At 40.9% G+C, this 25662-nt stretch overlaps 1 protein-coding gene across 1 annotated transcript in view; it reads right to left on the reverse strand.

Moving 5' to 3' along the window:
* Window positions 1-491: 491 nt before the first annotated feature.
* The window catches only part of LOC141281074 (uncharacterized), a 519789-nt gene continuing 494618 nt past the window's right edge, over window positions 492-25662 (reverse strand). The window contains exon 2 of the mRNA XM_073812736.1: window positions 492-5744. Coding sequence (XP_073668837.1) covers window positions 4125-5228 — 1104 coding nt within the window. The 5' untranslated portion in view covers window positions 5229-5744 and the 3' untranslated portion in view covers window positions 492-4124. The remainder of the gene's footprint in view (window positions 5745-25662) is intronic.

Consider the following 25662-nt stretch of genomic DNA (forward strand, 5'->3'; position numbering starts at 1 on the left):
TGATAAAGTAATATAGTTATAACAATATACAGTATGTTTACATAATGTTAATTTATATTTAACTGGTTTAAGTCGGGTTGGTTTATTAGAGGAATGTTAAGATTGTTTGTTAAGCACATGAACCCACTGACAATAACACTGTGGAACATTCAGGGAACACACTCATCCAGTTTTGGAGATAAAACCAAAACCCTGGACTTTATGAAAAGTGTATTAGATACAGACATAATAATATTAAAAGAAACATGGCGCAGAACTGATAAGGTCACTCTTTGTCCCCCAGGTTATCGTGAAATATCAATATCATCTCAAAAGCATGAAAAGATTTTTTTTTTTTTTTTTAATTTTAATTTTATTTATATAGCGCTTTTCACAATTGGTAATTGTTGCAAAGCAGCTTTACATGAGTAGATGTAGAGGAGAACATTGAAAATCAATACATAGTATAAGAAGTAGAATATAGCGGCTAAGGATAAAAAACCGTGTAAGTGAGCATATTAATAATGTAACGTATACAGTAAAGTGCTAAGTTAAGCCAAAGTTGGCTGACTCTCCCTGGGACTAAAAAACCCCCTAGGAGAAAACCCAATGGGAAAAAATCCTAGAAGGACAAAAAACCCTAGGGAGAAATTAATATTTATATTTATAATATATAGACACGGTAGGGATAGGAAGCGTGTAAGCGGATTAAACTGGTTCAGCCGGTGGCCGTTGGTCGCGCATCGGTTGGGCGTCACGTTGAAGGACAGCCAGTTGATTAGTGGTGCGATGACCTTCACAGCAACAGGAACTGGGTCTGTTTGTCTCATTGTCCTCAGAGTCGAGGACGAGACAGGGAGACAAAAACAGAATTCTATTAGCGTAGGGGCCGTTCGCATGTAATGCAAGTGTCATACATTATAGTGGTTTAATTCAGCTCGGTTCCAGACAGGCTAACTATTGCGGCAAGAGTAAATTACCCGTATGAGGTATGTGAGTGCTTTGTTCTAGACAAAATAACTACTGCGGGAAAAGTACATTTACTGGACATTCTATGTGAATGCTTTGTTAAAGAAGAATGTCTTAAGTTTAGATTTAAATTGTTCGACTGTGTCTGATACTCGAACATTATTTGGTAAATCATTCCAGAGCTTAGGGGCTAAGTAGGAAAAGGATCTACCACCTTTAGACACTTTTGATATTCTAGGGATAATTAAGTAACCCAAATTTTGTGATCGCAGTTTACGTGGTGGATTGTATTCTGATAGTAGTTCTTTTATATACGAGGGCGCTAGGCCATTTAAGGCTTTGTAGGTGATTAGTAATATTTTAAATTGTATGCGATATTTAACTGGTAGCCAGTGTAAAGAAGCCAGAATTGGACTAATGTGGTCATACTTTTTAGATCGAGTAAGCATTCTTGCGGCGGCGTTTTGAACCAGCTGTAGCTTGTTTACCTGATTTGCATGGCATCCCCCGAGTAACGAGTTACAATAGTCTATTCTAGAGGTCATAAAAGCATGGATAAGCTTTTCTGCATCTGATGCAGACAGCATATGGCGTATTTTTGAGATATTTCTAAGATGGAAGAATGCTGTGCGGCAGACGTTGGAGATATGACTATCGAAAGATAGATTGCTGTCAAACATTACGCCTAAATTCTTAACCGTGGAAGATGGCACCACCGTGCAGCCATCTATGGGCAACTTGTAATCTGACATATTATGTTTGGAGCGATTTGGTTCAATAATAAGTATCTCTGTCTTATTGGAGTTTAGCATAAGAAAGTTATGTGCCATCCAGTCCCTAATATCACTAATGCAGTCTGTTAGCTTAGCAAACTGGTGGGTTTCGCTAGGATGTGACGAGATGTAAAGCTGGGTATCATCCGCATAGCAGTGAAAACTTATGTTATGTTTCCTGATAATGTCTCCTAGAGGTAACATATATAACGAGAATAGGATAGGGCCTAGAACTGATCCCTGAGGTACGCCGTATTTAACGGGGGAGTGATGTGACTCTTCCTCATTTACATAAACAAAGTGATATCGATTGGTTAGATACGATCTAAACCAGGCTAACGCCTGACCACTGATGCCAACATAGTTTTCTAGTCTATTGAGTAGGATTCTGTGATCTATTGTGTCAAAGGCTGCACTAAGGTCTAGTAATATAAGGATTGAGATTTCACCACGATCGGATGTTAATAGGAGGTCATTTGTAACTCTAAGCAGCGCTGTCTCTGTGCTATGGTGGGGCCTGAATCCTGATTGGAACTTTTCATATGTATTATTATTCGCTATGAATGTGCGTAGCTGGCTTGCCACTACTTTTTCTAATATTTTAGAAAGAAAAGGTAGATTTGAGATTGGTCTAAAGTTATTAAGATCTCCCTGGTCAAGGTTTGGTTTTTTAATGAGCGGTCTAATAACTGCTAGTTTGAAAGCTGTTGGAACGTATCCTAATTCTAGCGATGAGTTAAAGATATTTAGTACCGTGTCGGACACTACATGAAATACCTCTTTTAGTAATTTTGTGGGAATGGGGTCTAATATACAGGACGATGATTTAGATGACGTTACTAATTTAGAGAGCTCTTCTATTGTAGTAGGTTTAAATGACTCAAGATGTTCGTATGATAATCTAGTGGTCAATGTACTATTGGGTAGAGTGGTGGCTGCTTGCGTAGTTTCTATGTTTTCCCTAATAGAAATAATTTTGTTAGTAAAGAAGTTCATGAAGTCGTTACTATTGTGTTGGAATTTACTATTGGTTTCTGTTTGTTCTTTGTTTCTAGTCAGTTTCGCAACTGTGCTAAAGAGGAAACGAGGGTTGTTATGATTTTCTTTAATAAGCGTACTGAGATAGGTAGATCTGGCGGTTTTAATAGCCTGTCTGTAGTGTTGAACACTCTCTTTCCATGCTGAACGCCATACCTCTAACTTTGTGTTTCGGTAGTTTCTTTCCATTTTTCTAGCTACTTTTTTAAGGGCTGCAGTATGATGGTCATACCATGGAGCTGGCGTTTTTTCTTTGATTCTCTTTTTTCGTATGGGAGCAACGGCATCCATCGTGCTAGAGCAAACGTTGTTCAGGTTTTCTATTATAATATCCAGATCTTCACGGTTATCTGCTTCATGTTTCATTTGAGACAGGTCTGGAAGAGTGCTAATAAAGCTATCTTTAGTGGTGGAAATTATTGTTCTGGCTAATCTGTAGCATGTTGTAGACTGAACGGTCCTATCTAGAAGTATTGTGTATGACACAAGGCAATGGTCTGAAACGGCATCGCTCTGGGGTGATATTTCGATGTCATTAATATTGAGTCCAAGTGACAGAATTAAGTCTAATGTGTGCTTACGAGTATGCGTGGGTCCAGACACGTTTTGTTTAATACCGAGAGAATTTAGAACATCCATAAACGCACGTCCTAATGCATCTTTTGAGTTATCCACATGGATGTTAAAATCACCAACGATAAGAGCTTTGTCTACAGTGACTGTAAGCTCAGATAGGAAGTCTGCTATTTCTTTAAGAAAATCTGTGTGGTGGCCCGGAGGCCTATATATGGTAGCTAAAATGAACGAAAGCTGTTTGTTGTTACGATCAGTTATTTCCATGTTTAACAGTATTATTTCAAACGAATTAAATTTTAGTTCTGATTTATGGTTTACTTTGAACATTTTGTTGTATATTGTAGCTACACCACCCCCTCTCCCTTTTAGACGAGGAACGTGTTTATAATAATAGTCTTGTGGGGTGGATTCGTTTAAACTGATGTAATCGTCTGCTTTAAGCCAGGTCTCTGTTAAACAGAGTGCATCTAAGTTTTGGTCAGTAATTATTTCATTGATAATAGGTTCTTTATTGGTAAGCGATCTAATGTTAAGAAGGCCGAATTTTAACATTTGAGTTTCATCTTTTAATGTATTGTGTTCTAATTTTATGTTAATAAGATTTGTACGAGACGAGGTAGACGGTGCTCTGTATTTATTTGTTCGAGGAACAGACACAGTCGAAATGTGTTGGTACTCTGGTAAAAAAGGCTCTATGTGCTGGGATATATGTGATCTTGACATGTCAAGGCAGCTAACAGACTGATGGGTAAGCCGATCTGTCTGTTTCCTGACCTGGGCCCTGGATAGTCAGACTATATCAAAAGTAAGACTATTGGTCAGATTTCTAGAGAGTATAGCACTACCTTCCGGAGACGGATGGAGGCCATCTCTCTTTAGCAGGTCAGGTCTTCCCCGGAAATGCTTCCAATTGTCTATAAACCCTACGTTATGCTGAGGGCACCACTTTGACATCCAGCCATGAAGAGACACTAATCTACTGTAAGTTTCATCCCCCCGGTAGGCGGGGAGGGGACCAGAGCAAATTACATTGTCTGACATTGTTTTTGCAATTTCACACACCTCTTTAATAGTATCTTTGGTGATCTCCGACTGGCGGAGTCTGGTGTCATTCGTGCCGGCGTGAATAACAATCTTAGAAAACTTACGTTTAGCATTAGCCAGCACTTTTAATTTGGATCTAATGTCAGACGCTCTGGCTCCCGGTATACAATCGACTATGGTGGCTGGTGCCTCAATGTCAACGTTCCTGAGTATAGAATCTCCAATAACCAGGGCACTTTTAACAGACGTCTCAGTCGGTGTATTGCTGAGTGGAGAAAATCTGTTTGATATTAAAACAGGAGCGTGATTTGGGTGCCGAATGTGACTATGCCGCCTGACAGTCACCCAGTTAGTCAGCCGCCTTGACTCTGAAGTCGGAACCGAGCCATGTGTATTACGCTTAACACTAGGCGCACCCGAAACAGTGTTTGTAACATTAACATTAGCGGTCTTACTGTCCTCAACTAACGTTCGGATGCGCGCTTCAAGTTCAGCAACCTTCTCCGTCAGCCTTACTACTTCAATACACTTAGCACATGAAAACCCCTCTATGCTGACGGAAGAAGCTAAACTGTACATGTGGCAAGTAGTGCAGGTTACAATGACAAGCGGAGTCTTACCGTTTTCATGCTGGGCGATGGCGTCTCCGTTCGCCTGAACGCGGTCCGTGAAGCTGCATCGAGATGGGTGCTCGCTCGTTGCATGCCTTGGTCGTCTCCGGGTGCCTGGAGCCAGGGTGATGTGTGGCAAGCTGTACCGTCTGGTGCGAATGCCGGGCAACAACTCCTCCACAGCTTCCCGCTCTGGTGAGGAAAGGTCTGAAAAACATACATCGGATGTGTCCGCCATTAGATCGAAAAGGAAGGCAGATTTACAGTAAACAAACAGGCTATATGCTAACACTAGGTGTTTACTAGTGACAGATCGTTTTACTTATTAATACTGTTCAATAATCGTCACGGTAAAGTATTCCTAAGATAAATTTGTACGTTATATTATATAGATAGGAACGAGATAGTAAGAAAATAGGATTTAGATGATGAACTCGACGGAGCTCCAATGCACGGAGCAGCGTTTCCCCGTTTGTTTACGCTAGCGGGCTATATGCTAATACTGGGTGTTTACCAGCGATAAATCGTTTCAGTTACTGATACTGTTAAATAATCGTCACGGTAAGGTATTCCTAAGATGAACTAGTGAGTTATATTATAGATAGGAACAAGATAGTAGAAAAATAGGATTTAGATGATGATCTCGACGGAGCTCCGACAACAGTGTGGCCACTCTCTTGCGTCTCTCTCTCTTGCGTCTCTCTCTCTTGCGTCTCTCTCTCTTGCGTCTCTCTCTCTTGCGTCTCTCTCTCTTCTCAAAAATCACATGTGGGAGAGATTCAGGTGGCACAATTATTTGGCACAAGCTTGAAATTGACAAATACATCCAACTAGTCAAAAAGAAGAATCTCATGTCTGGCTCAAAATTAATAATCAAATCAGTCAAACTACAAAAGATATATTTTTATGTGCTGTTTATATTCCTCCCTCTGAATCTCCTTACTATAATGAAAACATCTTTGAAACCCTCCATAATCAAATTAATCATTTCCAGGCCCTAGGAAGTGTGTTGGATCCGGTTTGTGACGTCACGCTGAACAGATCGTGCATCGTAGCTCCGTCGAGTTCATCATCTAAAAGCTTTTTTTACCATCTTATTCCTATTTATATAATATAACTTATTAGTTTTACATAGGAATACTTTACCGTGACGATTATTGAGCAGTACTACCACGTGAAACTATTTATCACTAATAAACAGTTAGCATATAGCCCGCTAGCATCCTCACGGTGGAGGCTGAAGCTAGCATTTTCCGATCTAATGGCGGATTCATCTGATATATGCTTTTCTGACCTATCCTCACCTGAGCGGGAAGCTGTGGAGGAGTTGTTTCCTGGTTTTAGCAGATCCAAGGCGAGGTACAGCGCCCACTTCACCCTGCCTTCCGACGTCCACAAGCGAGCAACAAACATGCATTCCACGCGATGCAGCTTCACGGACCGTGAACGACATGAAAGCGATCGGGAAGCTGTGGAGGAACCGCTGCCCGGCCTTCGCAGATTCAGCAAGCCAAACATCACCCTGACCCCAGACGTTCGCAGGCGACCGAGGCGTGTCACAACCGAACACCCCACGCGATGCAGCTCCGGGGACCGCGTTCGGGTAAACGAAGACGCCATCGCCCAGCATGAAAGCGGTAAGACTCCGCTTGTTATTGTAACATGTACTACTTGCCACATGTATAGTTTAGCTTCTGCTGTTAGCATAGAGGGGTTTACATGCACTAAGTGTATTGAAGTATTAAGGTTAACTGAGAAGGTTGCTGAACTAGAATCGCGCATCCGAACGCTAGTTGAGGATAGCAAAACTGCTAATGTTACTGTCGCAAATAATCTATCGAGCGAAAAGACTAATGGCTCGGTTCCGACATCAGATGCTAATATAAATATTACAAATACTGTATCGAGCGCGCATAGTGTTTATCAAAATACACATGGCTCGGTTCCGTCATCAGAGTCAAGTCGGCGGTCAAACTGGGTGACTGTTAGGCGGCATAGTCATATAAGGCGTCCTTCTAAGACCCATAACGTAACGATAGGGCTGGGCGATATGACCCAAAAAAAATTCGAGAAAATGTTTTCCATATCAGTCGATATCGATAATTATCATGATAAATAACAAATCTTTACTCCTGTCAAATTTAAAGGCAGATTTTTGCTCCTGAATGAAAATTGTAAAAACCAGACAGTTAATAATGGTTTTGAACTACTTTTTATTCAGAACATGACAAATACAAATACTAAAATCTTGTTTTAATGCATATGTATTGTATTAAATGTAAATCTATTTGTTATGAAATCAACACATTTCTGACACAAAAGCAGCAGACCACTGTCACTTTAAGACCCAAGACAGACTGATTTAAGTTTCAATATACTGAGTAACAGCTGTTTATGTTCACTTAAACAAAAAAGAAAACTTAGTTCAGTGATCATGCGTGTGTTATACATATACGAGCTATACACGCTGATAAATGGATGTCAAGAGTGTCACGTTGCTGTGGGAGCGCACATACGCAAACACTATATTCACTGCAGTGTTGGATCTGCTGCTTTTCCTCAGTTTCCTGAATTTGTGAATGTCCTGTAAATATACTTTTAAAGCTGTGCCGATGTGTGTGTGTGCAAGGCGGACGCTGAATGAAAGTACAGTATACTGCACCTAATGTGTCTGCTGTGTTTGACGAACCCTGTTTGCGCGTCCAACATAACACACAAGAAAATGTTTCCGCGCATTTGGATTCCGTGATTCCGTCCGTGTCATCCGCATGGCGAAAATCATAGGTCTCTACTAATAAATGAATAACTTGCCTCATCTTCCACTCCTTCAACTCTAACTGACACTGTGATCGTAAACCAAGAGCGCGTGCCGCATCCGGAAGTGCTCGCGCAACATTACGCACAGTGCGTAAACATTATCGATCACTTATCGAACTGTCCTTATCGTTTTATCGAAACAGCTTATACCGGTAAAATTATCGTTAGCGAATTATCGCCCAGCACTACGTAACGACAATTTCTAACAGATTCGATCCCCTAAGGAGTATACCAGCTGAAACACCTTTTAAAAGTGCCCTGGTCATTGGAGATTCTATACTCAGGAACACTAACATTGAGGCACCAAACACCATAGTCGACTGTATACCGGGAGCCAGAACGTCTGACATTAGATCCAAACTTAAAGTGCTGGCTAATGCTAAGCGGAAGTTTTCTAAGATTGTTATTCACGCCGGCACGAATGACACTAGGCTCCGCCAGTCGGAAATCACCAAAGATAATATTAAGGAGATGTGTGAAATTGCAAAAACAATGTCAGACAATGTAATATGCTCTGGTCCCCTCCCCGCCTACCGGGGAGATGAAACACATAGTAGATTAGTGTCTCTCAATGGATGGATGTCAAAGTGGTGCCCTCAGCATAACGTAGGGTTTATAGACAATTGGAAGCATTTCTGGGGAAGACCATTTCTCCTAACCCGAGATGGCCTTCATCCGTCATCGGAAGGAAGTGCTATACTCACTAAAAATCTGATCAATAGTCTTAATTCTGATATAGTCTGACTATCCAGGGCCCAGGTCAGGAAACAGACGGATCGGCTTAACCGTCCATCTGTTAGCTGCCGTGATATGTCAAGACCACTTATATCCCAGCACTTCGAGTCAATCTTACCGAAATATCAGCACATTTCAACTGTATCTGTTCCCCGAACAAATAAATACAGGGCACCGCTTGTTACATCTGGTACAAATCTGATTCAAATAAAATTAGAAAACAATACGTTAACAGATGAATCTCGAATCTTAAAATTCGGCCTTCTTAACATTAGATCGCTTACCAATAAAGAACCTATTGTCAATGAAATAATTACAGACCAAAACTTAGATGTACTCTGTTTAACAGAAACCTGGCTTAAAGCAGACGACTACATTAGTTTAAATGAATCCACCCCACAAGACTATTATTATAAACACGAACCTCGATTAAAGGGGAGAGGGGGTGGTGTAGCTACAATATACAACACAATGTTTAAAGTAAACCAAAAATCTGAGCTAAAATTTAAATCATTTGAAGTAATGTTGTTAAATATGGAAATAACTGATCGTAACCACAAACAGCTTTCTTTTGCTTTAGCGACAATCTATAGACCACCGGGCCACCATGCAGATTTCCTTAATGAAATAGCAGATTTCCTATCTGAGCTTGTAGTCACTGTAGATAAAGCTCTTATTGTTGGTGATTTTAATGTCCATGTGGACAACCCAAAAGACGCATTAGGACGTGCGTTTATAGATGTTCTAAATTCTCTCAATATTAGACAAAACGTGACAGGGCCAACGCATACTCGTAATCACACATTAGACTTAATTCTGTCACTCGGACTCAATATTAATGACGTCGAAATATCACCTCAGAGTGATGCAGTTTCTGACCATTACCTTGTGTCATACACTGTACTTCTAGATAGGATCACTCAATCTACAACATGCTACCGACTAGCCAGAACAATAATTTCCACCACTAAAGATAGCTTTATTAGCACTCTTCCAGACCTGTCCCAAATGAAACATGTAGCAGATAACTGTGACGATCTAGATATTGAAATAGAAAACCTAAACAATGTCTGTTCTAACACATTGGATGCCGTTGCTCCCATTCGAAAAAAGAGATTCAAAGAAAAACCGCCAGCTCCATGGTATGACCATCACACAGCAGCCCTTAAAAAGGCAGCTAGAAAAATGGAAAGAAATTATAGAAGCACAAAGTTAGAAGTATGGCGCGCAGCATGGAAACAGAGTGTTAAACACTACAGACAGGCTATTAAAACCGCCAGATCTACATATCTTAGCAAGCTTATAAATGAGAATCATAATAACCCTCGTTTCCTCTTTAGCACAGTTGCGAAACTGACTAGAAACAAAGAACAAACAGAAACCAATAGTAAACTTCAACACAATAGTAACGACTTCATGAACTTCTTTTCTAACAAAATTTCGGCTATTAGGGAAAACATCGTAGCTACCCAGGCAGCCACCATTCTACCCATTAGTTCACTTAACACTAGACTACCATACGAACATCTTGATTCATTTAAACCTACTACAATAGATGAGCTCTCTAAACTAGTCACATCATCCAAATCATCGTCCTGTATATTAGACCCCGTTCCCACAAAACTACTTAAAGAAGTATTCCCTGTAGTGTCAACCCCGGTTCTAAATATCTTTAACTCATCGCTAGAAATAGGATACGTTCCAACAGCTTTCAAACTAGCAGTTATTAAACCGCTGATTAAAAAACCACAGCTTGACCAAGGAGAACTTAATAACTTTAGACCAATCTCAAATCTCCCTTTTCTTTCGAAAATATTAGAAAAGGTAGTGGCAAGCCAGTTACGCACATTCTTGACAAATAATAGTACATATGAAAAGTTCCAATCAGGATTCAGGCCCCACCATAGCACAGAGACAGCGTTGCTTAGAGTTACAAATGACCTCCTATTAACATCCGATCGTGGTGAAATCTCAATTCTTATATTACTAGACCTTAGTGCAGCATTTGACACAATAGACCACAGAATCCTACTCAATAGACTAGAAAACTATGTTGGTATCAGTGGTCAGGCGCTAGCCTGGTTTAGGTCATATCTAACCAATCGCTATCACTTTGTTTATGTAAATGAGGAAGAGTCATATCACTCCCTGGTTAAATACGGTGTACCGCAGGGATCAGTTTTAGGTCCTATCCTGTTCTCGTTATACATGTTACCCCTAGGAGACATTATCAGGAAACATAACATAAGTTTTCACTGCTATGCGGATGATACCCAGCTTTACATCTCCTCGCATCCCAGCGAAACACACACGTTTTCTAGGCTAAAAGACTGCATTAGCGATGTTAGTGACTGGATGGCACATAACTTTCTTAAGCTCAACTCCAATAAGACAGAGGTACTTATTATTGAACCAAATCGCTACAAACATAATATGTCAGATTACAAATTGCACATAGATGGCTGTACTGTGGTGCCATCTTCCACGGTTAGGAACTTAGGTGTGATGTTCGACAGCAACTTATCCTTTGATAGTCATATCGCCAACGTCTGCCGCACAGCATTCTTCCATCTTAGAAATATCTCAAAAATACTTTTTGACCTCTAGAATAGACTATTGTAACTCGCTACTCGGGGGATGCCATTCAAATCAGGTCAACAAGCTTCAGCTAGTTCAAAACGCTTCTGCAAGGGTACTTACTCGATCTAAGAAGTATGACCACATAAGCCCAATTCTGGCATCTTTACACTGGCTACCAGTTAAATATCGCATCCAATTTAAAATATCACTAATCACCTACAAAGCTTTAAATGGCTTAGCACCCTCATATCTTAGAGAATTACTATCAGAATACAATCCATCACGCACACTACGGTCGCAAAATTCTGGCCTATTGATTATCCCTAGACTATCAAAAGTGTCTAAAAGTGGAAGATCCTTTTCCTACTTAGCCCCTAAGCTCTGGAATGATTTACCAACCGATGTCCGAGAATCAGACACAGTCGATCATTTTAAATCTAGACTTAAAACTTTTCTCTTCAACAAAGCATTCGCATAATTTGTCTAGTAAACTCGTTCTTAACTCGCAATAGTTATTTGCACGGAACAAAGCACTCACGGTCATAACACAGACCAACCAAATAAATAAATAAAAACCTTTTCTGCATGAACACTTAAAATGAATTGCATTAAATAGTTTGCCACCGTTTGCCACTGAACCTGCATTAACGACGACAGTGGGGCTTCCGGCCTTAGTCAAACGGTTTGGCACGTATGGTCGGGTTGCGATTTTGGTGCTTTCGTGTGTCTTGTGAATAGTATGCCATACAGACCCGTTTGCCACTGAACCTGCATTAACGACGACAGTGGGGCCTCCAGCCTTAGTCAAACGGGTTGGTATGTATGGTCGGGTTGCGTTTTTCGCGCTTTCGTGTGTCTTGTGAATAGTATGCCATACATACCCGTTTGCCAATGAACCTGCATTAACGACGACAGTGGGGCCTCCAGCCTTAGTCAAACGGGTTGGCACGTATGTTCGGGTTGCGATTTTGGCGCTATCGTAAGTCTTATGAATAGTATGCCATACAGACCCGTTTGCCACTGAACCTGCATTAACGACGACAGTGGGGCCTCCAGCCTTAGTCAAACGGGTTGGTATGTATGGTCGGGTTGCGCTTTTCGCGCTTTCGTGTGTCTTGTGAATAGTATGCCATACAGACCCGTTTGCCACTGAACCTGCATTAACGACGACAGTGGGGCCTCCAGCCTTAGTCAAACGGGTTGGCACGTATGGTCGGGTTGCGATTTTGGCGCTATCGTAAGTCTTATGAATAGTATGCCATACAGACCCGTTTGCCACTGAACCTGCATTAACGACGACAGTGGGGCTTCCGGCCTTAGTCAAACGGGTTAACACGTATGGTCGGGTTGCGATGTTTTTGGCGTTTTCTCCTGGTCCTGTAAATGGTATACAATATAGACCCGTTTGCCACTGAACCTGCATTAACGACGACAGTGGGGCTTTAGGCCTTAGTCAAACGGGTCGTCAGGTTTCATTTTCTCTTAAAGATTGGAAGGTGACCCTTATTTACCATATATACCCTCGCATTGGGCCCCCAATTTGCTAAATCCTCAACTGTGGATAACATAATTATGCCGCAATATTTAGTCTGTCTGGAACTAAGCTGAGTTAAACCACATCACTGTGTGACACTTCAATACATATGAACGGCCGCTACGCTAATACGATTTTGTTTTTCTCTCCCTGTCCCGTCCTTGACCCGAGGACGAGACAAACAGACCCAGTCCCGGTAGATGTGAAAGTTGGCACACCTCTGATCTACTGGCTGTCCTTCAACGTTATGCCCAGCTGATACCTGACCAACGATCACCGGCAGAACCGCTTAATCTTCGCTAAATCTCCATTTCCGTTCTCCCAAGGGTTTTTCCCTCCTAGGACTTATTTTTCCTCGGATAAAAGCCCGGGGGTTTTTTTTCTCCTAGGGGGTTTTTCACCCCGGGGAGGCAGCCTTTTTGGGCTTTACCTAGCTTCCTCTTCTATACGTTGCTTTAGTAATACGTGCAATTACAATATTGAGTCATAGCCGCAGCAAATTTAACTGCTCATGCTATCATGTATTTTGTTGTGCTATCTGTCGTTTTCTGTGCTTTTCACTGCTTCTATTTATGTAAAGCTGCTTTGAAACAATTGACTTTTGTGAAAAGCGCTATATAAATAAAATTGAATTGAATTGAATTGAATTGGTGTGTGGGGATCTAAATGCAAGAACAGGATCCCTACCCGATTACACCACAGACAATGGTAATAATTACATATTTGGACAGAGCTTTCAAGAAAACTATGTCAATTTTTTAAGAAATAACTTTGATACACAAGTCAACAAAAATGGAAAACTTCTACTCGAGCTCTGCCAAAGTCTCTGCATATCCATTATCAATGGCAGAGTAAGAGGAGATTCTCTAGGAAGATACACATACAGTTCATTTCATGGTTGTTCAACTGTTGACTACATGATCACAGATTTAGATTTGTTCTCTTTCAAAGCATTCATAGTCAAACCACTAACACCCATCTCAGATCACAGCCAACTGGACTCTATATCTAAAAAGGAAAGAAAACACAAACATACATCCACAACCCAGTAAGCTGTATAACATTAGAAAGAATTACAGATGGTCTCGAAACAGCACTGAAAAATACCTTACCGCTGATGACCACCCCAAGTGCAATTACTTTTAGATAACTTTATAGAAAACAATTATTCTCCTAATGCTGACGATGTAAATTTAGCTGTAGAAAACATAAATTACATATTTGATTGTTTAGCAACAATATCCAACCTTAAAATCATTAAAAATAAAATTAGTGACAAAAAAAGAGATGACTGGTTTGATTCAGACTGTAAAAGAATAAGAAAAATTTTAAGACAACTTGCAAATCAAAAGCACAGACAACCAGACAGTGCAGATATGCGTCTCCAATATTGTGAGGAACTTAAAAAATATAAAAATACACTCAGAAAAAAGAAAGAACGTTACACCCAAAATCAGCTTGAAACTATTGAAGAATCAATTCATTCAAACAGTTTCTGGGACAACTGGAATCTCCTGAATAAAAAGAACCATGAACAAATAACTATACAAAATGGAGACACCTGGAAAAATCACTTTGAACAACTTTATAGCAAAATAAACATGAATACAGAACAAACACAGATATATGAAAAATTAAACCATTTAACCATTTTGGAAAAAATTATTGGCAAATATCAAAATCCACTAGACTACCCAATCACTGAAAAAGAGCTTAAGGATAAAATACAGAATCTGACAACAAAAAAGGCAAGTGGACTGGATGGCATCCTAAATGAAATGCTTAAAAATATAAATCACAAATTCAAACTGGCCATACTAAAACTATTTAACTTTTTTCCTGACATATGGAATAAGGGACTTATATCTCCCCTATTCAAAAGTGGTGACAAATCAGACCCAAATAATTACAGAGGTATATGTGTGAGTAGCAATCTGGGGAAATTGTTCTGTAGTATCATCAATACAAGACTCATACATTTCCTTACAGAACACAATGTGCTAAGCAAAAGCCAAATTGTTTTTTTGCCAAATCATAGAACATCAGATCATATCTTCACCCTACATACCCTGATTGATAAATACATTAACCAAAATAAAACCAAAATATTTGCTTGCTTTGTAGAGTTCCAAAAAGCCTTTGATTCAATTTAGCATGAAGGCTTACTATCTAAACTTCTAGAATCAGGCATCGGGGGTAATGTATACAACATTATTAAAACAATATACTCAAACAATCAATGTGCAATTAAAATTGGAAATAAACAAACAGAATTTTTTACTCAAGGAAGGGGGGTAAGACAGGGATGTCCACTATCACCCACCCTCTTCAATATTTACATTAATGAATTGGCAAAACTCCTAGAACAAAACTCAGCACCTGGTCTCACACTACATGATTCAACCATCAAGTTTCTGCTATTTGCTGATGATCTGGTCTTGCTATCTCCAACTCAAGAGGGTGTACAGCAAAGCCTAGACATTTTGCATAAATTCTGTCACACCTGGGCCCTAAATATTAAAGTGCCCATATTATGAAAAACTCACTTTTTCTGGGTTTTGGGGTGTTATTTTGTGTCTCTGATGCTCCCACACGCATACAAACTTGGAAAAAAATCCATCCATGCTGTTTTGAGTGAGATACAGGTTTCTGAATGTCCTCTGCCTTGAGTCTCAGATTGCGCGAATTAAAACTCAGCTCCGTTGTGACGTAACAAAAAGTTTCGTAACATTCAGTTTGAATTTTCCCGCCCACCACCCCACTCGCAGGTCTCCACCCACCAGGTAGCTAGAGAGCATAGAGCAGTCACTTGAATGATACCCTCTGTGCTGTTATCATATCTCACGGAAATAACAGCGCTATTTGGATATTATGGATTATACTCCCGCCTACTTTTAAAAACAAAGTTTTAAAGCGTGGTTATTGGAACCCAGAGTAATCTTATATACAGTGTGTTACGACGCAAACAGTCCTCAGATTGTAGGCAATAAGACCTTCATGCGAAATCTGATGTAAACAACAGACTATGTATCTATATTTCACGGATTATACGCATTTGTGGACAAAAATAGTCATTGGATGTATTTTATTGGACTTTCATGGATCATTCACACATCTGAAACAGACTGGATTCGATTCGCGATTGCGTTGTTTCATCACAAAAGGTTAGAAGTCACGTTATATTTTGCATGTTGTCATCTTCTGTCACAAAATACTACATTTATGATGCTAGAGCTAAAAGCTTTTTGCCAAACTAACCGAGACCGGTGGCCGGTTGCATAAACCTTAAAGACTAGTCTTAAAAGTTAGTCATGAATTTTTTTCTTCAAGACTGATCATACCTGTTTTAAGTATGTTACATAGAAAGGTAGATTGGTTTAATTTAAATACAAATAATAAGACTGATTAGCCCTAACCAATTGCTAGTTAGTCAGAATCATTCTTAAGTCTTAACATCGCGGCTATGCAACCGGCCACTGGCCTTACTCCCCGGCTTTTCTGACGAGGCGAGCCTCTAATAACTTTACGGTCCGCATAGATATATACACGGTCCGGACCTCCCGCTAGCTTCTAGCAATTAGCACGCGGTCCACAAGCATTATACATCCCCCGCCGGGTCTTAATTTCTGTAATTTGCGAAAATAATGCGTTTGAAAATGTTTATAACGGGAACATGTTAGTATTGTCCAGGGAAAACGAGTGTATTGTTGAGACTGTTACATCACAATTTACGCTGGAATCTTACCGCCCCGGCTTTTCTGGCGAGGCTAACCCCCGAGCCTCTTATAACTTTACGGTCCGGAGCTCCCGCTAGCTTCTAGCAATTAGCACGCGGTCCACAAGCAGTATACATCCCTCGCCGGGTCTTAATTTCTGTAATTTGCGAAAATAATGCGTTTGAAAATGTTTTATAATGGGAATATGTTAGCATTGTCCAGGGAAAACGAGTTTATAGTTGTGACTGCTAACGTAACATCACAATTTACTCTGGAATCATTGTGTGTCATGAGTTTCTTCTCCTGTAGTGTACTTATTAGTGATACTTTTCTGCATGATTTGTCTGTTGGCAACATAAACCGTTAATAATAATAATATATAAAATAATAACACAGTATGGTCTGTACTGTTATAAGCTTGGTTTTATAGTTTAATCTTATCAAAACAAAGAATCTCACAACCGCATGCTTCTCAGTGCTTCTCTTTACTTCCGTGCTTCAGCATCACAATGACGTTACATCACATGACTCACACGTAACCATACAAGGTCTGTCACATCCTGCTAACCATAAATATAACATATTGTAACATCCTCCCTTTTTTTTTTTTTTAAACATCCCTATGGCTATTGTATTTAATAAACTTGTGAACATAACAACAACAACAACAAAACATACCACTGTATACACATAGTGGATCTCAAGTGTCATTAGAACAATTATGCAGCTTAAACAAAATCTTTCAAGTGAGTTGGTCTCTTGACCACCCTGCCATATCTGGTTGTCACAACATTGTTGCTGTTATCTTGTAACAGTGCTAAGGATCTGTTCCATGTTCTAAGCTGTAATGTTTCTCCCAGCCTCCAGGGGGAGGTAGAGAGCTCTCTAAAGGAAGTAGTATCCTTTTTAAGAGAGACAAGTTAGAGTGTTTGGTAGAGGTGCCAGCATGGCTTTGGGTGTTTGCTCAACATGGCCTTATGCCTGAAACCCTATTTTGAGGAACATCATGGTTCTACAACTCAATGTAAGTGTAAGATTGTGTTATTCTAGGTTGTTATTTGGTGAAGTGCATATTGTGATCTGTGTGTTTTTGTATATTTGTTCAGAGGGTTTTGGTTTGACCTCATTCATCATCTTATAAGGACTCTTCATTGGACTATGATTGATCTAATTCCACAACTTTAATTGTAACCTGGATGTACTCTTGGATACGGTTTGAGACAATTTATGTTTCACTTACATTCCTGAACTTTAATAATCAACTGACATTATCTGGACTATTTGGATCACTGGGACATTGCCTATGTGTCTGCATTTAAGCAGGAAGGCTCAAATGTGCTAATGGAAGGTTGTAACTGTTTTCTGTTTATTTTTGTGTAAATGCTTTTCCATTGTCATCACTGTTTGTGTATATACATATATTGTTTGGGTTTCACTCATAAAAACTTTAATACATCTCTCTACTCTTAGAAGCAAGAATCTCCTCTTTAGTTAATATGTGACCCAAATCTGAGATGTTACGTAAAATGGCGCCCGAACAGGGACCTTCTTGACTTTTGACAATTTTAGGAAGAAGACATTATGGAGTGTATTGGGAGAGTGGAGCGAAATACTCGTGAGCATCTTCAACGACACGACCATAGTTTGAGAACTATAGAAGAACAAGTTAGAGAATTGACCAAACAGATGACAACTCAAGCTCAGTTGGTTGAACAGAACCAGCGGAGTATTGAAGAAAAGCTTACAAACACAATGGAGAAACAATGTAGCCATGTGAAGCAACTATTGGAAGGACAGATGCAAGATATGGGTAAGGCCATGATGGATTGTATGAAGAGAAGAGACATTCAGTTTAAGTCTATGGTTCGTTCTACCCCAAATGCCGTGTCTACTCCCATAGCTTCACAACTTCATTACCAGTTGGTCAAACAACATCTACATATAGCACGATTCCTTATAAAGCAGCAGTCAGGCTGGAGTTCCCTATCTTTGGACGCACAGAGGGTGAGGATCCGATGACCTACCTAGAAAGGTGTGAGGAGTATTTATCAGTGCGACCGATGAATGATGGCGAGATCTTGGCGATACTTCCATCCGTATTGATGCATACAGCAAAAGACTGGTGGATGGCTGAAAAAACCCATGTCAAAACTTGGAACCAATTCAAGGCTGCATTTCTGCGTTCCTTTCTACCTGATGACCATGAAGTGGAGGCAGAGAGAAAAATTAGAGAGAGAAAGCAAGGAATAGGTGAAAGCATCCGGACATTTGCTTTTCAGTATAGAGCCATGTGTCTGAGATTGAAGCCAACGATGACAGAAAGGGAAATACTTCAAGCTACATTAAGAAACTGCAATCCTCGAATCGCTAGTATTTTAAGAAGCACAGTCAATACATTTGATGAATTAGTTCGTGTTGGAGTGTTGGTGGAACGAGATATGGCAGAGGAAAGAGCTTATTGGAAACAACGTAATGCTGAACAAGCCAACCGAAGAGGAGGAACCGACAGATCCGGTAAAGGCAAGAGCGGAAGCCATAACATCGCCATGATATCTGAAGGTAACATTCAGCTATTAACCTTTCCTGTAGTAGTGCAGAAACATACTTGTGATGCTGTTATAGACACTGGTAGCTCGTATTCTCTAATCCAAGAGTCTTTGTGGAGAAAATGGAAGGAAGATGCTGAGACTTGGAAATCTAGCAAAGGACTTTCATTTGCTCTTGCCAATGGACAAATACAACGAGCATTAGGAGAAGTGACATCGTTTTATTTCAGGATTTTCAGAGCTTGCCGCGCCTTTAAATGCTCTCAAGCGGAAGGATGCAACATGGAATTGGACCGAAGAATGCCAGAATGCTTTTCAGAGGCTGAAGGATGCTTTACAAAAAGCCCCAGTTCTCGTTCCACCAGACCCTAGCAGACCGTTTAAAGTACAGACAGATGCAAGCAACATTGGTCTAGGTGCTGTTCTTACTCAAGAATCGGACCAAGGTGAATGTGTCGTGGCATACGCTTCAAGATTGCTTCATGGAGCGGAGAAATCATACTCTGTATCAGAGAAAGAATGTCTTGCTGTGGTATGGGCGGTGGAGAAGTGGCAGAAGTATTTGGAAGGAAGACGATTTCAAATTATTACAGATCATGCAGCTCTAGTTTGGGTATTCAACCATCCCAAACCGACATCGAAACTCATGAGATGGGCCATTCGACTTCAGGGATTGGACTTCACTGTGCAATACAGAAAAGGTCGGTGTAATGTTGTTCCTGATTCGTTATCTCGTGCCCTACCTGGAGAAGATATCCCAAGTCCAATAGCAGTCTGTCATGCACAAGATATGGGTAAAGATCTGCCCATAGACTGGGAAGAATTAGGAAGATTCCAGAAGGCTGACCCAGCACTGCAAGAACTATGGGACAAAGCAAAACATTCTACACAAGACACCGATCACATACACTATGTGGTGCAAAACCAATTTTTATTCCGATGTATACCTGATTCATTGGAAGGAAGTAGTTTACAGGTGATCATTCCCTCAAGCCTTCGACAGAAATTCCTCGAATTTGCCCACGATAACCCATTGAGTGGACATATGGGACGTATGAAGACGTTGCGTCGGTTACTCAATGTGGTGTACTGGCCAGAAATACGACGGGATGTATGGGATCATTGTAAACAATGTCAAGTTTCCCAAAAATATAAGCCTCGCATATCCAAACTCTCTGGACAATTACAGTCTACGCCCATCAAGGAGCCTGGATATATGTTGGGCTTGGACCTTATGGGACCTTTCCCCAAAAGTTCAAAGTTGAATGAATACCTTTTAGTTATTGTGGATTACTGTAGTAAGTGGGTGGAAGTTTTCCCCTTACGTTCAGCGAAGACCCATGTGATCGCGGACATACTTGTAAAGGAGATTTTTACTCACTGGGGAACACCAACTTACTTAGTATCAGATCGTGGGCCTCAATTCACGTCCCAGCTACTCAATGCCACATGCAAACAATGGGGAGTAGTTCAAAAGCTTACCACAGCGTACCATCCGCAAACCAACTTGACAGAAAGAGTGAATCGCACTCTCAAGACTATGATTGCATCGTATGTCAAAGACAACCATCGACAATGGGATAGATGGGTTCATGAGTTTCGCTTTGCGATTAATTCGGCGTGGCAAGAGAGCACTTCATATACACCAGCTGAGATCGCCATAGGGCGCAAACTGAAAGGACCCATGGATCAGTTCCAACATCGTCATCCAGATCCTGACCACTCAGCATACAATGTCATTGAACGCCAGCAATCCCTCCTGAGCAAGGTAAAGGAGAATGTCAAAAAAGCCCAGGAGCGACAAGGGAAGTACTATAACCAGAAGAGAAGACCGGAGTCTTTTGAAGAGGGAAGTCTTGTCTGGGTTCGCACTCATCCGTTGTCTCGAGCAGGGGATGCATTCATGGCAAAGTTAGCGCCTAAGTGGCAAGGACCTGCTAAGGTAATTAAACAAGTTAATAAAGTCAATTACCAAGTTGAAGTGTCTAAAGACCCTGTGCAGACCGATACTTATCATGTTGAAAATTTGAAAAGGTTTTACGGTGATGTACAACCTTTTTCTTAAAGGGGGGGGGGGTGTAACAGTGCTAAGGATCTGTTCCATGTTCTAAGCTGTAATGTTTCTCCCAGCCTCCAGGGGGAGGTAGAGAGCTCTCTAAAGGAAGTAGTATCCTTTTTAAGAGAGACAAGTTAGAGTGTTTGGTAGAGGTGCCAGCATGGCTTTGGGTGTTTGCTCAACATGGCCTTATGCCTGAAACCCTATTTTGAGGAACATCATGGTTCTACAACTCAATGTAAGTGTAAGATTGTGTTATTCTAGGTTGTTATTTGGTGAAGTGCATATTGTGATCTGTGTGTTTTTGTATATTTGTTCAGAGGGTTTTGGTTTGACCTCATTCATCATCTTATAAGGACTCTTCATTGGACTATGATTGATCTAATTCCACAACTTTAATTGTAACCTGGATGTACTCTTGGATACAGTTTGAGACAATTTATGTTTCACTTACATTCCTGAACTTTAATAATCAACTGACATTATCTGGACTATTTGGATCACTGGGACATTGCCTATGTGTCTGCATTTAAGCAGGAAGGCTCAAATGTGCTAATGGAAGGTTGTAACTGTTTTCTGTTTATTTTTGTGTAAATGCTTTTCCATTGTCATCACTGTTTGTGTATATACATATATTGTTTGGGTTTCACTCATAAAAACTTTAATACATCTCTCTACTCTTAGAAGCAAGAATCTCCTCTTTAATTAATATGTGACCCAAATCTGAGATGTTACAATCTGACTGTTGTTTGCATGTGTGCGTTGTGTGTGTTCCTGTCGCGGAATGTCCCTCATCCAGCTGTGTGTGCTGGTTAGTCTGTTCCATCTTGCTATTTGTGTTTTGTGTGTCTGCTCTCTGTATTCCTCCAGGCACAGTCCTGAGATGTTTCCGATTTCTCCTCACAACAGTTCCATTTTCCAACTGAACAGTATATGATATTTTATTGGCCATTTTTATCACTTGTGCTGGTGACCATTGTGCTTTGTGTTTCGTGTCCAACTGAACTCTGACTTGTTCTCCTTCCTGAAGAGGTTTAAGATCTTTTGCTCCTCTGTTGTAATAGTAAGCCTGCTTGCGTTGGTTGTCTTTTACTACCTGTTCTGTGTGAACAACAGCTGGCTGTAGGAGGTTGTCATGTGTTGGAAGTAGTGTTCTGGTTCTTCGGCTCATGAGTCGTTGTGCAGGACTGGCATTGAATCCCTGAGATGGTGTGTTCCGGTGTTCTAGAATAGCGAGATATGGATCAGTCTTTGCTCTCCTTGCTTTGTCCATCATTAGTTTGGCTGTCTTTACTGCAGACTCAGCTTTGCCGTTGCTCTGTGGATATGCAGGAGATGATGTTATGTGCCTGAATTCCCATGCCATGCTGAATTGTCTGAATTCTTGTGAGCTGTACTGTGGCCCGTTATCCGAGATCACTATGTCTGGGATCCCGTGACGTGCAAAATGGGCCTTCAACTTGTGTATCACTTTGCTTGAGCTGGTGTCTGTTAGATAGTCCACTTCCCAGAAATTGGAAAAATAGTCAACAGTAATGAGGTAAGCTCTGTTGTTAAATGAAAACAAATCTGTACCCACTTTTGCCCATGGTCTCATCGGAATATCGTGTGGGCACATAGTCTCTTTCTGCTGTCGTGCATCTACTGCTCTGCAAACTGCACATTTTCCAATGTACGCTTTAATGGCTGCACTCATCCCAGGCCAGTATACACAGTCCCTTGCTCTGCGTAAACAAATTTCAATGCCTAAGTGTGATGCATGTATTTTCTCCATGATTTCTGTTCTCAGTTTTGCTGGTATCACTGCTCTTTCACCTCTAAAAATCACACCATGTTGCACACTCAGTTCCTCTTTTACAGAAAAAAACTGTCTCACCTCTTCTTTCAGCTGAGTTTTCTCATCTGGCAATCCCTGGACTATCACTTGCTGTAACATCTGAAATGTAACATCCTTAGCCGTTTCTGCCTGTATCCTTTGTAGACTTCCTTCTGATATGGCCAGGTATTGTAGCATGTTAATTGTCTCTATTTCTGTCTCTACAGAGCCTTCTGTCGCACACTCCGATAGGTATGCTCTGCTGAGGGTGTCCGCTAAGTGCATTAGACGACCTGGAACATAGACAACATTAATATCATAACGCTGGAGCCTCAAAAGCATTCTCTGCAAATGCTTAGGCGCATCCAGAAGTGGCTTTCTTGTGATGGTTTCAAGGGGTTTGTGATCAGAATGGACTTCTACGTTCCTGCCATAGGTGTACTGGTGGAATTTTTCCATCCCAAACAGGATTTCCAGGCATTCCTTTTCTATTTGCGCATACCCCTTTTCAGTGGGTGTAAGCGCTCTGCTGCAAAAAGCAACTGGTTGTCCTGCCTGTAAAAGTGCTGCGCCCAGGCCTGTCTCAGAGGAGTCACATTGAAGGACCAGGTCTTCTTCTGGATTATAGTACTTTAAAACAGGTGCAGAGGTGATCATTTGTTTCAATTTATTGAATGCTTCTTCCTGTACATCAGTCCACTCCCACACCACATCTCTGTGTGTCAGTTGTCTTAATGTGTCGCAGCTATCTGATAAGTGTGCACAAAATTTAGACAAATAGTTCACCATGCCTAATACTCTTTGTAGCCCCTTCAAATCTGATGGCCTGGGCATCTCCACTATGGCTCTCACCTTCTCTGGGTCAATCTTTAGACCTTCTGATGTCAGTCTGTGTCCGATATATGGCACCTCTTTCTGTCTCAGATTGAGTTTGTTGAAGTTTAGTTTGATGTTTCTTTTTCTGCAACGTTCCAGTAGCTGCCTGAGTTTTACATCGTGATCTTTCTCAGCTGCCTCATCATTGTCACCTTCACCACAGACGAGAATGTCATCTGCTATTATACGAATTCCTGGTAGCCCCTCCAACGCCTGGGTCAGCCTGTGCTGGAATACTTCTGGATCCTGATCCCCATGGGCATTCGAATCCATCTGTACCTGCCAAATGGAGTGGAAAAGGTAGTGAGGTAACTTGACTCTTCTGAAAGCCTGACATGCCAGAATCCGTTCTTCACATCACACACTGTGAAAACTCTCGCTTTAGATAGATCTGGAAGCACATCATCTATGGTGGGCAAAGGGAAGTGTTGACGCTTAAGTGCTTTGTTTAGTGGTCTTGGGTCAATACAAATTCTTAATTGTCCAGATGGTTTCTTCACCACCACCATGCTGCTAATCCAATCCGTGCTCTTTTCCACCTGAGTTATGATGCCTCTCTCAACCAGATTTTCCAACTCATCTTTTAGGTGTTTCATTAGTGCCACTGGAACTCTCCGCTTCGGAAGCTGCACCGGATTCACTTCGAGGTTGTATTTGCCCTCCAAGCATCCGTCACCTTCAAATACATCAGCATACTCTCGTTGTATAGCTCTCTTGTCCCACTTTTCCTTTTCTCTGCTTGTCTCTGAAATGACAATATCATCAATCGCCAGAATATTTTCATGCTGAATTCTTACCAGATCCATTGCTTGCACAGCCTTGTTTCCTAGCAGTGGTATTGATGAGCTTTCATCCACTACCATAAATTCCAACCGGTTTTCTATTTCTGGGGTTTCTTATTTTTATTCTGCATTTTCCTAAGGGTTTCAGAGTGCTCTTATTATACATGACCAGAATCTGTTCTGTCTTTTCCATTGCTGTGTCAGGGTTTAACAGTTGGATGGGTAAGACATTGCAACTGGCTCCACAGTCCAATTGAAATTTTACTGGCTTTTCTCCTATCAGCATGGTTGCGAACAGTTGTTTTTCTTGTTTGTCTCCCTCCTTTTGTGAACTGAGACTGAGAATTTCTTGAAATGGTTCCTCTTCCATTTCTGCTACACTGTGTATTCCTTTTCTCTTTGTGTCTTTTGTTTTGCATGTGGTTGCAAAATGGTTCAGCTTGCCACATCTTCTGCACTGCTTTCCATAAGCTGGGCAACTTAGTTTTTTCCACTCATGCTGTTTCCCACAGTATTTACACTTAACGTTAGCTGAATGAGTTTGGCACTCTGAGACTGCCTAACTCTCTGAACTGCGTGCACTTCTTCAGTTTTTCTTCCTTCAATTGTCATCACATTTTCTTTTGATAGTTCAGATGCTCTGCATATTCTCATACATTTCTCAAGCGTCAAGTCCATCTCTCTTAATAGGCGTTCTCTCACTTGCGAGTTCAGTATGCCACATACTATTCTGTCTCTTATCAAAGAGTCTTTAGCCGATCCGAAATTGCACGTGTCTGCCAGCACTTTTAAATCAGTAACATATTTTTCAATTGTTTCTCCGACGTTCTGATTTCTGGAGAAAAATCTGTACCTTTCTACAGTTTCATTGAGTGCTGGATTGCAGTGGTTTCAGAACGCAGTTAACAGCCAATCCACTGTCAACTCGTTGTCTGCCGGTAAAGCGGCGCTTAGCGTCTTGCTTAGTTCTCTGCCCGCTTCTCCGATTAGATATTGGAACACTTTTACCTTGGTCTTGTTGTCCGCATCTGCGAGCGATAAGTCCATGTACAGGGAAAACTCCTTTTCCCATGCTTTCCAAGCCTTGGTTAAGCACGCTGCATTCCAGTCAAAATTCGCTGGCGGTTTCAGCCCGAATGCACCCTCCATGATCGGCACTCTCTCACTCTCAGTTGCTCTCTTTATAGCCAACTGAACTCGGTCTTTTACTTTTA

Source organism: Paramisgurnus dabryanus, chromosome 19 (genome assembly GCF_030506205.2).
Source record: "Paramisgurnus dabryanus chromosome 19, PD_genome_1.1, whole genome shotgun sequence".
Classification (NCBI taxonomy): Eukaryota; Metazoa; Chordata; class Actinopteri; order Cypriniformes; family Cobitidae; genus Paramisgurnus; species Paramisgurnus dabryanus.